Consider the following 16815-nt stretch of genomic DNA (forward strand, 5'->3'; position numbering starts at 1 on the left):
TGCTGGGCAAGAGGACTGCTTTGGTTTGGTTTGATCTTGGAGGAAATACAAGGTTCTGATTCCAGGTGAATATAGTATGGAAGATCATTTTCACAGTTTTGACTGAAAAACACATTACCAGAAGATTCAGTTTCTTCTCAAAGCAAATGGTTCTGTCAAATGAGGACCGTTTTATTTCCTCTGTAAAATAAACAAACAATGAGTTGATATAAACTATAGCTTCTGAAAAAGACAAACAGCTTTGGTCGAAGTCACATAACTTAGATAAGGAAATTTTCATATTCCTTCTATGGCAAGAGGTTCCCCATCGCCAATTTTATTCTCCTATAAGATGTTTCCTCTGTTTTAATATTTTGCTATTCTTGTCTTTCTGATGATTTATCTCGAGTAATGTGAGGGCTTATTTTCAAATGGCTGTACTTTTCATAGCTATGAATAATGGCATGCAAGTTCTGCTTCTGAAGGTATGGTGTGATGATATTGGCATGGCTATTTCAGTGAAGGCTTTCTAGTGTCACCTGAGGGCTACAGAAAAGCTGTTAAATTTATAAGGCCTCTGTTTTCTGATGTATGGAAAAGAACAACAAAATCTGACTGCACAGATAAACCGGCATGGGTTAATTGAATATATATCTGTAGTCTAAAGTACCCCAGTCAATGGTCTGACATGTTTTTGTATGGTATAGAGGACCTCAGAAGCTATGCTTTGTATCTTAAAAAATAAAATAATTGCAAAATGATTTTATAGTACCGTAAATCTGTCATACCACGTTTCTACTGAAATATTTCCAACCTCATTAATATCTTCAAGACTTACACTGATTCTGAACATACAGTGCATAGAGAGGATATTGTTGGCAACTAACATATGTAAGTGAAAGTACATCGAATACTGCTGTGATTTTGTTGTTGGAAGATGAGTTCATTATCTCTTCACTCTTTAGACTACTGCCAGACTTAAAGTAGCTTTGTTACTCTGGCTGTTCTTGCTTGATAGGTGGAGTTGGATGTTTTGCTTTCTGTTGCTTTCTGGCTTATAAATGTTATTTCATGGTGTGTGGTTAACTCCGATTTTTTTTCGGAAGTGATTCATGTTTTTTTTTAATGTGCAGACACTAAGGTGGCTGCAGTGGTAGAGCAGTGAAGTAAAAGATTTTACTCAGTCAATTTTAGGCTTCAGTAGGAACATTTTTGCACTAATGCCTCTCCGTTTAGTATTTGACGGAGTAACCTGCTGTCTCGCTTTAACACTTTCTTTTTTTCTTCTTCATGAAAGGTCTTCGAACAACAACTTTTTCACGTAAATTGACAAAAGTGGAGAAGAGATGGCCAGTTCAGCCCGAGAACATCTGCTTTTTGTGCGACGTCGCAACCCACAGCTACGGTATACTCTGAGCCCAGAGAATCTGCAGAGTTTGGCGTCTCAGGGCACCATGGCTGAGAACATGAACTTGCAGCGTGCCAACAGTGACACTGATTTAGTGACCTCGGATAGCAGGTCTAGTTTGACAGCCAGTATGTATGAATACACCTTGGGGCAATCTCAGAACCTCATCATTTTCTGGGATATTAAAGAAGAAGTAGACCCAACTGACTGGATAGGACTTTATCACATAGGTAAGTCAGAACCATGTTGTACTGTTTCTGTGAGTTTCTTGCTTTTTTGCAACTTCATATTTCCTTTTCTGGTACGTGTTCTGGCACACTATCTAATTAATCTAAACATAAAGTTGGGGTAAGACTGCAGAGAATTATCTTGTATTTCTCTTTGCTTTCCTTAGTGCAGTGAACTATGTAAAAACATGACTAATTAATGTAGATCTGGTTCCACAATGACCTGCTAGAAGATGAAATGCATTCTTCTTAAACAATAAATGCGCATACAGTTTTGTGTTTTCACCTTTGCTGGTGGCTGGCTTACAGACTGGAAAATTCAGAGTACTGTATTCATCATGTTTACTGTCCAGTGTTTATACGGGTTTTTTGACAAGTAAATTCTTAACATTGTGAAAAGGTATTTTGTATAATTCTTTGATTCTGTAGAACTGAAATTGTATCAATCCTGAAGGAGCGAGATTTTCTGTTTATAAAAAATTCTTGTAGAAGGAAATCCTCTAAAGATATTCTTTTATGTGCTTTTTTGTGCTGTTCAGGATATTTCATAGGAAGGAGCTGGAAGGAGCTCTAGGCTGGCGTGCAAGGGCCTGTGGGCCATCCGTGCATTAGCAAATAATGTGGCTTAAAAGGAATGGATCAGTAGGTCAAAACAGTTGGTGCTGAAACCCTAGCATCAGCAGCATATTTGGGTTGGGATTTTCCATTTTATTATGTTTAATCAGGTCCCTAGATCCAAACATCCCTGCTGCATGTGTGGTTTGGAGCTCTCCAAAGCACAATCTTAATGTTCCCACTAGGAACTGGAGTGTAGCTAGCGGGTAGCTGTAGCAGCACATGGGGTTTAGTTGTCTTCTCAAGGAATCCGGTTCATGTGCACTAAAATTACCCTCTGAATTTAACCAGTGCTCAGTAAGTGGGAGGGGTTGATTCGTGCACTGCTTCTCTGAACCGAATTACTAATGTAGAAAGGAACTGTCAATTCAACCTGCCAAAAGCAGGTATAGCAGAAACTGTTGGAAACAGGTCTGACCACTGGAATTTTGTCCATGCCTGGGACTAAGCTTAGTGCAATGAAATCAGTCTTGGTAGGATTTTGGAGAGATATTTGCTCTGCCAGCTTTTTTCAAGATGTTCCATCTCTGCCTCACTTAATGTTACAAGCTGTGTAGATGCTGCTTCCAGTTCTCTTTTTTTTTTTTTTTGTCTGATATTTTTTCCCAACATTTCTGGAGTTCCACAAACTGGGCAGTATTGACTTGTGCTGTTCCAGTGCTTACCTGGTTATAAAAGCTGTATTGGAGTTTCTGCATGAGTTGCAGTCTCTACTGGAATGAACTGTGGGTATGTGCTAACATTTAAGCCACATAAATGAAGTGTCTCCATAATAAACAGAAATGAATTTTCCCAACAGCGTTAGCAACTGAAGTGTGATCTGTGCTGCAAAGTGCACAGACTGCTAAATGAAGCTTAAACATTCTAATTTAAATACACTGAGAGATTCATCTGAATAAAGGTTTGACACCCCTTCCCGTTGGTTTTTTTTCATGGTTCACAGCACTTCAGGATTGGTATTCAAGATGCTAAAGTACAGCATCTTTCTGTAAATATCTTATTGGTTCTTATTGTAGGCTATAAGTGATTTTTGTCCTACTTTCATGATTAAAAATATTTCTACTTTAAGTCTGTTGAGCCCCTAAAGTACAAAACAATGTTAAGTTACCCGAGAGTAAGAATCCTGTAAGGAACAGCCAAATGTATGCCTTTTTAGGCCTAAACCCCCATCATGCTACTGTGTAATACCAGAGTGTTTGACTATGTTGGGTTTCCTGTTTTTTTGTTAAATGATGAAAGGTCCAGGAACTCATTCACACTGAGTTTTTGTCTCTGCTGCCACCTGAAATCCATGAGTGCTGGTGAGAGTTTTGTTACTAGTTTAAAATAGATCTGAGCAGAGTCTTTCCTTTAAGACTTGTGGTTTCATCTTTCTGAATGAAGGAATTGCACATCTTTTACAACAGAGAGGTAAGGATATGTTCAGCCTGATATGCATGTCTGTTTATCTTTGATTTAGGTTTTTTGACAAGTTCAAGTATCTAGCATCTTTTAAAAATAAAAAATGATAAAAAAAATTGTAAGAGTACAATCTAAAAACTTTTCATTTGCCTAACTTTTATAGGTGTAGCGAAGGTAAGTTAAATCCCACGGGGTATAATCCAGGATTTTCAGTCCTTTGTAATAATTTCTGTGAAGTACCCCCAGTTCCCACTTACTCCTTTGGAAGTTTTGTTGCATCCAGAGGATAGTGGTCAATGGCTCAATGTCCAGGTGGAGACTGGTCACCAGTGGTGTCCCTCAGGAGTCTATATTGGGACCTGGACTTTTTAATATCTTCGTCAATGACATAGATGGTGCGATTGAGTCCACCCTCAGCAAGTTTGTAGATGACACCAAGTTGAGTGGTGTGGTTGACACACTTGAGGGATGGTATGCCATCCAGAGGGACCTGGACAAGCTCGAGAAGTGGGCCCATGTGAACCTCACGAGGTTCAACAAGGCCAAGTGCAGGGTCCTGCACCTGGGTTGAGGCAAGCCCCAGTATCAATACAGGCTGGATGGGGGTGAAAGGGTTGAGAGCAGCCCTGAGGAGAAGGACTTGGGGGTACTGGTGGATGAAAAGCTGGATGTGAGCCGGCAATGTGCACTCGCAACCCAGAAGGCCAACCGTATCTTGGGCTGCATCAAAAGAAGTGTGGCCAGCAGGTCAAGGGAAGTGATTCTTCCCTTCTACTGTGCTCTTGTGAGGCCCCACTGTGTCCAGCCCCGGAGTCCTCAGCACAGGAAAGATATGGACCTGTTGGAGTGGGTTCAGAGGAGGGCCACAAAAATGATCCAAGGGGTGGAACACCTCTCCAGGCTGGAAGGTTGGGGTTGTTCAGCCAGGAGAAGAGAAGGCTTCAGGAACAACTTATTGTGGCCTTCTAGTACTTAAAGGGGGCTTATAAGAAAGATGAGGACAGACTTTTTAGCAGGGCCTGTTGCGATAGGACAAGGGGTCATGGTTTTAAACTAAAACAAGGTAGGTTTAGATCAGGTATAAGGAAGAATTTTTTTACAATGAGGGTGATGAAACAATGCAACAGGTTGCCCGGAGAGATGGTAGATGCCCCATCCCTGGAAACATTCATGGTCAGGTTGGACATGGCTCTGAGCAATCTGATCTAGCTGAAGATGTCCCTGCTCATTACAGGGGGGGTTGGACTCAATGACCTTTAAAGGTCCATTCCAACCCAAACTATTCTATGATTCTAAGTTGAGGACACTCCTTATTTTCTGAGGAGAGTGATGTTTGTGGGTAAATATACTTAGAAATAAAAGGTCTGTTCTCAAACACGGTGTTAATAATCAAGGTAGTTGCTTGAGGTTATCCATCCTGCTTGAGGTTATCCATTTCTTTAAAATTAAAACTGTCTCACTTAGTGCCGGAGGATGCCAACTTTCTGCCTCCTGAAGACAGCGGAAATTGTGTGTGGTCGCTAACATAAGATAGCACTGGGGCTGTGCCAGCCTAGTGCTGTACCTCCAGTGTTACCCCGTGTCTTCTAGTAAGGAGCTGGGAACAGAAAAAGGCAAATATTTTGTTTTTTATGTTATTAAAAAAAACACATTGCATAACCAAAAGCACAGTACTAGGGCTTTTTTTTTTAATGTTGGTCGTACATTTAACTGAAAGCTGTATCAATGTCTTGAGAGGGAAGAAGTGGCTGTTAATTCTGTAAAGGAAGAGAAGGGAAAATCCTGAAAACGAGCATCATTCTGAGCTCAGGCATTAGTACACAGAGATCTGGCAAAGGTCTGAAGCAATCCAGGTACCATTTCACTTTAATTTCATAGACTACATCCATTATAAAAAGAATTGAAAATTACACACTGGGAAACTGCCTTGCTTCTTCATTCACAAATTTATTCAATTAGTGCGCTCTCATTAGTTTTCTATCGTGAGAAAGCAGTTAATTCTGTGTTTCTGAGTGTGGTTTCACTGCATGGTTAAAACTGCAGTGGCTCACTAGGAATCACACCAAACTTATTAGAGCCTTTTCTTTATATGAGATTGACTACAAACCACTGTCCACATTCACCGAGGAATGGCTTGGTGCAGTTGGGCACGAGACTGTCAGTAGGCAGAGTCACTGCCTTTACTAGAGGTGATTTGCAGATGATTGGCTTACCCTAGGGAATAGTAGATGGAGCTTTTTCTAGTGCAGTACAACTTCAGTGAAATGTTTCGCCCGCTAAATGGTTATGAAAATGGATGTTATCTTTTTAAAAAGAGAAAAGCCTAAGGGGAGAAACAGAATCATCTTATTCTGAAGGACTGATTTTTTTTTTTTTTTTTTTTTTGTGGCTGTGAATTTTTTTCCAGACTTCTGTTTAAAAAAAAAAAAAAGCAGGGGGGAGAGAAGTCATAAACAAACATTTGTTGTTTATGACTTCGTAGTCAAACTAACAAATACTACAAAAAGACTGCATATTTTGTTAGACATTAATTCACTACAATGTCCTCAGGATGCTCTGCAGTAACTTTTGGTCTTTCATTTTTAAATGCAAGAAGTTGAACCTAACTGTGAAAAATTCTAAATAGCGCTACATCACTAAATTCATGCTCAGATTTTCTAGAATTTTGTATTTTAAGGAATGTTTTTAGATACCCGTGTGAGTTTGCTGCTTTTAGTACCATATGCATAAGTTCCTCTGTTTCATCACTGTGTACAGCTAAAATGTAATCTGTTTTCTTGTTGAGGGAGTGCTTTGTACAGAGGGTCTTTTTCTTTTCCAGTATATTCCTAGGGATTACCAGAAAAAGAGTATATGTGAGGGACACAGTATATTCTATGAAGGCAAACATCCTTTTTCCTAACTATTTCTGGTTTTGTATTGTCTGAACTCTTTAAAGTGTCAGTAGCACTTCTTGAACAGTCTTGTCCACCAAGTTTTGTTGAAGCAGCTTTGTAGCTCTGGAGGCAAGATGTGCAGAGTGTAGATAACATATCTATAAAAGCACAGAAAAGCGTCCCAGTGAGACTACATGCATGGGAGATATGTTATTTATGAGTCTTAGCTCTTCGTTAGGTAAATTGAGTAGTGTTGCATGAAATGTAAAATTGTCAAATCTGAAATACAGGTTTATCATTTTGAATTCAGCTTTCGGCTTTGCTTCGGATGGGCTTCTCATTTCTTCTTCAGGATCCGTTATGAGGATTGTCACTTGAAAGTGGCGAGGCATGATGAAATTCAGAGAGGGGTGGCTTTTTAGTAGAGGTTTTGTTCCCGTGCTTACTTTGAAGAGTAGAGGTAAATTTTCAGTGTTTCTGTCCTATTGAGGAAGGAATAGGTCCATCCTATCTTTTTTTTTTTTTTTTTTTTTTTTTTTTTTTTAAGAGCTAAACTAGGATTTAGCCTGAAAACCTTCTTCATCTTTGGAAGTGGTAGAAGACTACAGAATTTAACAAACAATTTTTGCATCCTGTTAGACCCGTGAAGTTTTCTTGTCCAGTACTGACCCAGCCTTTTCTCTGTACATGCACATTTAAAAATGTTTGTTCCAGGAAATATTTAAGCTACTCGAGTTTTACAGATATTTTTTTATCTAATTAAGAGGAATCTGAATTTTGCTATGGCAAGAGTGGTCAGGCTCCGGAGTCCTCTAGCGAGTAAGGCTGTGCAAAGTATTGGACTGGGTTGGAATCAAAGAAGAGAAATAGATATTCAGTTCAAAGGGACATGTGAGTCCCAGTTTTCTTGCTACTGTGTTATTGTAGCAACAGGGTACCAGGACTTCCTTGGGAAGTGAGAACTGTTCACGAAGATGAGCAGGTGGACTTTCCACTGCTCGTGGGATGCTGAGGGAAGTGGAATCTTGATGAGTTCTATGGGTTGCCCTGAAGTCTTATATTTAAAGAAATCAGAAAGTACAAAATTAAGACTAAAATGTCAGGAGAGAGAAGCAAACCCTACTTTTGATTTAAATAGATTAAGTCCCATGGCCAAATTGCCCAGGTTGGCCTACTTTTGTCCTAATTTACAGAGTCCTATTTATGAGATGCATGCCCTTATTCTAGAGATCCTTAGCACATTTAAAATGCTGGCTATCAAAGGTCATTATATTTATTTCCATCAGCTCGTTTCACAGGCTGCTTGGCTTTTTGTTATACCTGCAGCATGGATCCACAATAGCATTATAAAAACAAACAAAAAAAACCCAACAACAAGAAAAACCTGATGCAAGGTTATATAGGGCAATTTAGATAGGACCTAGGTTTATAGTAAGCCTTCTAGGGTAATGGAGTCTGGAGCCTTTCCATTTCAGGTCAGACAAGATTAAACAGAAAAAAGCTTTCACATAAACTGCCTTTAATACACTTAAAATAGTGGCTTACATTAGGCAGAGAGATTATAAAATGTTAAGATACTTTATTCCCAGAAGATTTCTCTGGTTTCCATTATAGAAAACATACAAAATAGTAACTTTATTATCTTCCAGAAAAGCCTGATTATTCACTTGACTTTTTTTCCTTCCTGTTCTAGCAATTTGAGTACCTTTCTGTACTTTAAAATCTGAGCCGTACTGTTAATGTCTATTGACTAGATACTAGGCAAAACAGTGTTAATCTGTGGTTAGTCCTCATTTCGGCTGCTACTAACGCCTGCAAACCATGAGCTTGGCTTCCCGTGTAGAAGAGTTGGTCTTTACCCAACTGGCTTCATGGTAGAGGCCTCTAGGAGGCTGCTGTTGCGTTGTTTGTTATCAACTGTTGGGGATTTTTTTTTTTTTTTTATATTTATATCATTGAATATCTAAGCACTGTGGTGGTTTTGGTCTCTTCAAAAAATAAACAAAAGGAGTAGCTATGGCTCTGAAGCTCTGGAAGAGCCATACCTGTGCATGTTGAGATGTCAGTGAAACTCCCGCTGGAGATGTACACTTAAGTAATATGTATAACAAAGCAAAATTCATAGTCGACAGTAAGTAAGATTGCAGGAGAGAACTTGAATTTATATTGGTGTGTATCTGGGATTGGTGCTGGCCTGTGTCTGTCTGATGTTGATATTTTTGATAAGCAAAATTGTGGAAAAAGTTGCCATGAAATACCTCATTTGCCGGTGACTTAGTGCTATTTAGGGAAAGGCCACCTCTTGAGTGGGCTAATGCAAAGTGAAGGCAGTCTAATATTGGAATTGTATCCTAAAATCATATGTGGTAAGGCTTACAGTGATTTAAAATCAAATCTGTAATAAACAAAGGGTCTTTAGAAGCTTTCCCTCCAGGTACTGCATTTCAACCTTATTCTTTTCTTTCTTCCTAGATCCTGACCCATAAGCAAAGCTACTTTTTCCCCACCACAGGATTTGATACTTTCTCCTCCTTAGTTGTGAGCTAATAAGTTTTGCTCAAGAATCAGTGTATGGACAGCATAAGATCTTCTCTTTACTGCAAAAGTTAGAAGACATGAATAGAAAGTCCTTTCTCTATGTATTTTCATTGCATGCAGCAGATACCTTAAAAGATACACTCACTACATTAAAATATACTCATATTTGTTGTAAGAAGAAAAGAATTACTTCCCTGGTGAAAAATCTTGTAGGATGAGATTTATGTTTGGAAGAAGTTCAGGCTGCGACAGAGAAAGTGTTGCCAGAACATCCAAACTTTTCGTTAATTGTGTTTTTAAAGCTTTTGAGATACCCCTGACCTGAAAACTAGACAAATGTAGCTGCAGGGAGTGTTGTCAGTATCTTTCCACTGCAGGAGGTTTTGGCACGACAACATTTATAATCCTTTGGATAGAAAGCAGTGTTCTCCCCACCCTGCCTTTTTGATGTAAGTGGCTGTTCCAGCAGATGGAAAGATGGCAAGTATAAACACTGGTTAATAGTAAACTATATATATTTCTGAATTCATAATATTTCCCTTCACCATAAAACTGCCTTGTGTTAGCTTGGGGTTTTTTTATTTGTTTGAAAGAGGTTGGCTTTCATTTTGATTTTTTTTTAAGGCATTTGCTGAACTGTTTTCTATGTTCAAACCAACATGCCATACAGTATTTTCAAAATAATTTGAGAAAAACAGTTATTCCAAATCACTGACAACTGGACTGAAAAAGTAGTTGCATTAATTCATCTATTCATTTGTTTCATGTAAGTAATAGATTATGGATTAGTTTTGCATTATGCACAGTGTTATAATTCCTCCTGTAAATTTTTTATGACGTTCTTGGCTGCTTCATCTGCATGGATTTATCATTGACTATAAGAATCTGAATTAATGGAGAAGTGTTATAAGCTGAGTGTTAAATCTAGTATGTTAAGCGTGTGACTGATGTAGTTAAAAGCAGTGGCACATAAAAAGACGAGAACCGTGCATACTAGGACTCTGAAACTAACACTTTATTTGTGGATATGTTTAATATAACCTTTTAATATATGCTGATATTGGATACACATGTTCTTAAATTATAACCAAAGGAGGTTACTGAAGGTGTCAATATTGATCTTGATGGGCCTCCTTTCCTAGCAAAGCCTATCAAGATATATCTTGCAGCTTATGCTATTTGAGGAACAAAAACGATGCAGAGAATGACCAGATCTGACCATCTTAGCACTCCTCTGGTACAGAGCAATTATCAGCTGGGCCTGAGTGGTACCCAGCCCTTGTACAATTTGCCAGTTTGGCATAGGAGAGGTACTGGTGTGGGGTGAAGATGCTACAAGAGTGCAGTTAAAAGTGACTATGCTTAGCTGGCATTTACTCCTTGGGAAAAACCATTTACTCCTTGGGAAAAGCAAAGCTTACAAATGTTTGCATAGGCAACCTTTCTTGTGTCTTTGCCCAGCAGCATCCAGGACTCCATCCCTGTCCCTCTGGTGGGCAGCCAATTCCCAGGCAAGCATGTCCTGTGCTTCAGAGTGTTGTTTCAAGGTCTGTTCAAACTCTGTTTGAGATCCGCCTCCTTTGTCTAGCAGTCATTCAGAGTTAATGTCAAACTGTTTAGTCTTTGGTTGTATTCAGTCACTAATCCCTCATTTCATCCCTAATGTGTCAGTAGTCCGTGAAAGTTTATAAAAATTAGTAGATGTGTTGCTTTTGTCACTCCTGCCCTGCCCTTGGGAATAAATTAATCCTTTATATCCCAGTGTCTGGTAATGCGAAAAATGAACCTACAATTTCCATAAACATAACATAGCCATTTCCCATGTATTGTAGTAAGGAGAAGAGGAAAAGGTACAACAAAGATTTGTTACTTTGCCTGGAAGAAGTGAGGCGAGTACTGTAAAGTGTTAAGTGAATGTAAAGGAGCTTATTTTGAAAACTTATAGAATATATTCAGAATAACTCCATAGTTATGCAGATAGATAATCAGATCATAAGGGAAATGGACCAAGTTTGTTTATTCTTAAAAGGCATATTTAAGAATTCCATTTCAGCTTGATCTCTTCTTGCATGTCACTGTTAACATCAAGCGCTCTTTAACTGTACACAGAAGAAGGTTTAATGGGTACAGGTCACTGGTTTCTAGTTTTCTTACATAAAGTGTGATTAGAAATTCAGTTTCTGTTTTTCCCTGACATTAATTCTCTGATTGTTGCTATTCAGTTGCCATTAGAAGTTTTCATTATTGGATATGGTATGAACTTTCATGCTCCATGAAATGCTTCCTTCCTTGAGAATTTAAACTTTATCTGCTGATTGTAAATGTGGTTCACACGAGTGGAGTCGCACTGAGGATAATTTTCGACAGATTAAAACTGAAAGCTTGGACCTACTAGGTGTCATCTGTGAAGAGGACTAAGATTTGAAGGCATTTGGTGCCTTGCAAGGTCAGGACCTTAATCAGTGCCATCAGATGTGTTAGCGCTTTCCTGCATATGAAGCCAGTTAAGCCTAAATGGGTTTGGCTTTGTAAGATGAAATATGTGTAGAAAAACATTATAGCACAATAGCAGGCAGATACTGTTGTCACTGAGATAAATACCCAGTAATGTCCTCATAAAAAAAGAAAAAAAAAATAGCATCTTTCTATGTTCACTGTTGTTTAATTTGTATATAGAGTTTCATGCATGACATAGTTCAGCAGATGGTAGCCTGCAGGGAGAGGGAAAATTCAGTTCAAGAAATTTTTCAACATACATGCATCGCTGAATTTTAGTAGACTTACAGTCAGACAGTTGCTTGCAAGATACTGAATAAGGATGCAACAATCTACCAAAGTCAACAGCGAATGAGATTTTAGGAGGTATTGATAGGGTAGTACTTAATGTACAGGCAACAGTCCTTTCTTTGATGCATTATTTAACTTGTAAATTATTTGACGAATAAGATGAAAAATACCTTGTTAAGTTTCCATTAAAAAAAAAAACAACAAACCAAACAACAGCAAAACCACACCCATGATCTATTTTTGGCAAATGAAGTCAAAGACAACCCACCTGACATCAGTGCCATTTCACCAAATGGTGTAAATAGCTTTATGACTTTTGTTGTCCATTCAGCTAGATATTCTGAGTCATTAGCACATAAGATTTTGATTTTGAAAAGCAGTCCTAATTACAGCACACTTAATTGAGTACACCACTTCTCTCCTGCTCAAGCGGTTAAATAAAAATTAATGCCTTTCAGATTAGTGTAGATTACTGTCTTCTGCTACATTGGCTGGGCAAGGTTAAGCTGGCAGAGCACTTCCAAGAGTACAAACAGCTCTATGCTGGTTTAGCATCTTAAATGGGATGAGGGAGAGCAGCAGGGACTCTCTCTTTGGCAGTAATTTGCCACCAGACCTGCTCAGCTGCCGTGTGCATTGGTGACCCTGGCAGAGTGTGTGTAATGGGATGTGATTTGTAGGCTGCTGTAATAGGAGTGCAAGTCTTGAGTGTGCTTTTAGTAATTACTTATTTATGCCCTGGGTTTACTTGCGTTGCTGGGAGTAACTGAGTTGGCGAGCCTTTGTTTCTAGTTGCATATAATTCTAGGTTCTGTTCTTTGCTTGCAGAGTCCCAGGGAATTACTGCTAGGAATTTACAGGAAATAATGGAAATGTTATCTGTAGGTGCTTTCAAGATATTTACACAAATTAATACAGCTTCTTTGCCTTTGTTAGTCTACACAGTTTTGTGGTCCTTTTATTGCTGATGCATGTTGACACTGCAAGAGAGGAAGCTTTTTAGTGCTGAGATTTCACACTAAAATGTTAAGGTTATCTCCTTTTTTGAATTCTAGTGATGATTTTAATATAATTGGCTTTGATATTTGGCACTGTTAAAATGATACTGCTTCTGAAGAATTGCCGCATGACCTTTGTGTCTCTTGTAGCTTTGGTCTCAGCCAGTTTAGTCTGCGGAGCCACTTAGTATTTGTCATAAGCAGTGCTTGGGTTCATCTGCTCCCATCTTCATGACATGAGCTTAAAGATTTTAGTCTAGAAGTAACTGTATTGGTATCCATTTTGTTTAAGAGGTAAATGTTAGTCCAGAAGAAATAATCCATCTCATTACAAAACTGATAAAGCATACGCATGAAGAGAAAGATCTAAGTAATGTATGGGGAAAAAAAGTAATTCAATTACTCTGAATATGATAGAATGGTACTAAAGACAGGTTAGCAGTTTTTCTGGTTGTTACAGGAAAACTCTGTTTATACTGTCAATGCATTACTCAGAGTTAACTTATGTTGAAAATTCTACAGTCTCTTCTGCTGAAGTAGATTGCAAAGATCCTGGGCAGTCTTCCAATCTCCTTTTTCACTCTTCTGCATTTACTGCATGAGAGGTAATGAAGAATAGATTAGTGAGATGCTATTGCTTGGGTAATGTCTTTTCACTTAGGACTGCTGTGCAATTAGACGTAGTTCGTCAGGACTGTGTCATAAAATACCATTTTAATTTCCAGTGGAAAACAGTCTTCCATTTAACTAGGGCATGAACCACAATTACTTTGAGGTAGGTTATTCGGTACTCAAGAATATTTACTAATGTCTTGGTAATCTTGTACATCTGTACTCACCAGAAACTCCGGTTATTGTAAAAAAGATTGAAGCTATGTTTGAGTAGTTGGATGTGAAGTACATTAATCTAAAAACTGCATTTGACTAAAACTAGAGTGTTGTGTTTCTTTAAAGATGTGAGGAGCTTATTAAAAGTAATTGATTTCAAAGTAGTGGAGCAGGATGAACTTGCTCTTTAGAGGTCCCGCTTGCTCACTATTCAAGAATATGCATTACCACTTAGAATTACTTCAATTCTCTTTTTGCTCAAAGGTTGAGCAATTTCATTCGGAAAATTAACTTTCTGCTAATAAGCTACATAACCTGAAAAAAGTATTTGGGGGGGTTGTTTGTTTGTTGTTGTTGTTGTTGTTTTTAGCAATACATTGGCTTGCATTGAGTGTGATTTTGTTTGTTTGTTTGTTTGTTTGTTTTTCTCCAAATCGCACTCCTGGTCCTTCTACCCAGTTTCTTTTAATGGAATGTTCTGTGGAAATATGTCAGAATTTAGCTTTATGACATTCTGGGTACTGTGAGCAAACAAACAAATATGCTAATCTGAAGTAGGGAATGATTAAATTAAATTTTTTTTGCCCCCAGCTCCACACGCTTCTTATTTTTGCTTCTGTCAGTTTGAGGACTCTGTATACACCTTCTCACTCAGTCTCTCTTTCTGGCTTTGTACTTCTCCTTCTTGTATTTTTATACTGTATTTCTTGTGTTAAAATAAGGGGAGTCTGGGAAAAATCATTAAGATTATCATTAAGTTGAATCTGCCTTGCCCTAGAGAAAACTAACACCTCCTCTCTCCAGAAAAAAACACTGACTTTCAGTGTAATTTTGGGTTGAATCTAATTTGGTTATAGTTTTCCTTTGGGTACTTACTGATCTGACTTCTTGTGCAGCTAACTGACTGCTTTGTCTAGTGGAGCATGGCAGGAGGCAATGCGAGGCTGCTCCTCCAGAGGCATCTGCTGATCTGGTGGTTGTAACTATTAGCTGCAATGTGAAACTACGTCATTCAAAGAGCAGTTGGATCTCTGCTTTCCTGTATGAGATAAAAGCTTTAAAACAATGAAATATTTCTGGATGTTGGGATTTGTGTGTTTAGAACTAGTGTACGGTGAAGGACTTAAGGGATTGCTAAGGGGCATGCTAAAGTTTGGAAACCTCTTTGTTTGTCAGACCAGGTAAAGATGACAAATTATATAAAGGGATCGAGGGATATTCCAATACAGAGAAGTCATAGAAAAATGAAGTCCAAGGCAATCAGGTGGAAAGACTGAACAGGCAATGATGCAAACCTTGAAGACTGTCAAGAGCAATGGAGAAAATGAGGAGGAGGCACAGAGTTTTATTGCCTTGATTGAATCTGTCTGAAGAGTGACTTTGTGCTGCAAACTCAGGGTGCAATTTCCATCCATTGTGAGCTGATCCATCAATCCATCCAAGTTGATCACTTCTGAAAGAGTGGGGGGGGCACTGATGGGATTGCCTCTCAGAACTGGCTGGTGATGCTAACCTGTGTTGGACATTCAGTACCACGTCTGGACCATGCTTCATTTCCAAAAGCTGTATGTGCATATGGAGTGAGCCTCCCAAGTGAAACAAGTGGCTTGGCACCTTTCAGCCCAGCACATAGATATGCATCGTCGCTCAGTAAACGTCTAGCCAAAGGCATCTGTTCAGCATTGTCTTGCTGCTAAATTAATGTCTAATATACAATGGCATAGAAAAGTTTTAAATGAAAAATTGCCTTTTTTCACTTAATGACTGAGAATACTCAGAATACTTGAGTTACACTCTTTGTGCTTCACAAGTATGTGAGAATCAAGAGAAGGGCAAAAGCAATTTGTACTAACTACTATTTCATGAAGTCTTTATTATTTGACAAATGGAGTTTTCATTTGTTCCTGTCATGATTTTGGATATTCAGAAACATGAAACCTTGGGGATTAGTGGCTGTTGGAAAGGCTGTAAAAAAGTTTCTGGTTCTGTGGTGCATTGTGTATCTAACTGAAGAGGCTTCGTCTTGGGATGTATAGTTTGACCACAGACCCTATGCCCCTGGGGGTAAGCACTGGGGATCTGAAATAAAGTTCTTATGAGGCATAATGGCAGCAATATTTTTAATTCAAATATTGGGGAGGTTCACTAAACTATTTCAAGGAAGGGTTTTTGTCTCCGCTTGGGGAAAAAAGATGAAAACAAAAAACGTTTTACTTTCCTGATTAGCCATAGTATGTCGCTTTTAAAGTGGGTATAAGGAGAGTTACGATGATTGAAAACAAACATTGTGTTTCACAGAAAATATTTCAGGTTCTTTTAGAGCTTCCTCCTGTTCATTTCTTTAGAAATCTAAGACTGACTTATCTTATTGTGTTTGTATTGGATGAATTTCTTCCAGGATGTGTTGGCTCATTTCCTTGAGTACTTCTAAATTTTCTGAATTTTTTTTCAGTCACAACAGATAGCTTAAAAAGCTTTAAGGAAATGAGTCAACCTCCTGAAATAAATTGCTTACTGAATAGAGGATACTGTGTTCGAAATCATAGATGCCCTTGATGGTTCTGTGGATACTGATTTACAGATATTCTCTGAAAATCTGTTAGATATACTCCATTTCCCAAAAGGATTTGGGAGAAGAAAGTATCCCAAAAGAGCACCTGAGCTTTGCAGTTAGAAATGTAGGGTGTGCTTTCAGACTCCCAGGTGTCAGTGCAAGAGAGGTGTGGATAGGGAACTGACAGGCAGAATCTTAATACAGAATTAAGGATGGTCCCTGAACTTGAGTGTAAATTAAGAGGAGTAATGTAAAGATGCTGAGTTGAGGACTACCAAGCTTTCTTAAAATAGCATCCCGAAAGCTGAAGGCTGCACAGGCAATGTGCTTCACTCCTTATTTCATCACTCGCAAGCAGTTTGCATACTGATTTCGGGAGCCCTTTCTGATGGCATTCTCCATGTCCTGCCATCGCCTAAAGTAGACGTGTTCGCCCTGTGAGGAAAGGCCCACGACCTGGCTGCCCTCCCTCCGTTCGGGGCTGCAGGAGTCCCAGCAGAGAGTTTTTCTGTGTGGGGCTTTGCTGAGTTGCAGTGCTGGCAACTGACTGGAATCCTACATAGGTAGCTTAAAAATAAGTAAGAGGACACCATTTTAATAACAT

The 16815-nt window shown here is 38.7% G+C and overlaps 1 protein-coding gene across 1 annotated transcript in view; it reads left to right on the forward strand.

Moving 5' to 3' along the window:
* Positions 1-1325: 1325 nt before the first annotated feature.
* Positions 1326-16815, forward strand: part of HECW2 (HECT, C2 and WW domain containing E3 ubiquitin protein ligase 2) — a gene marked incomplete at its 5' end in the record, with an annotated part of 115891 nt that continues 100401 nt past the window's right edge. The window contains one exon of the mRNA XM_082483738.1: positions 1326-1617. Within this exon, the coding sequence (XP_082339864.1) occupies positions 1326-1617 (292 nt within the window). The remainder of the gene's footprint in view (positions 1618-16815) is intronic.

The sequence above is a fragment of the Vanellus vanellus genome, assembly GCF_965231255.1.
Source record: "Vanellus vanellus genome assembly, chromosome: 5".
Taxonomy (NCBI): domain Eukaryota; kingdom Metazoa; phylum Chordata; class Aves; order Charadriiformes; family Charadriidae; genus Vanellus; species Vanellus vanellus.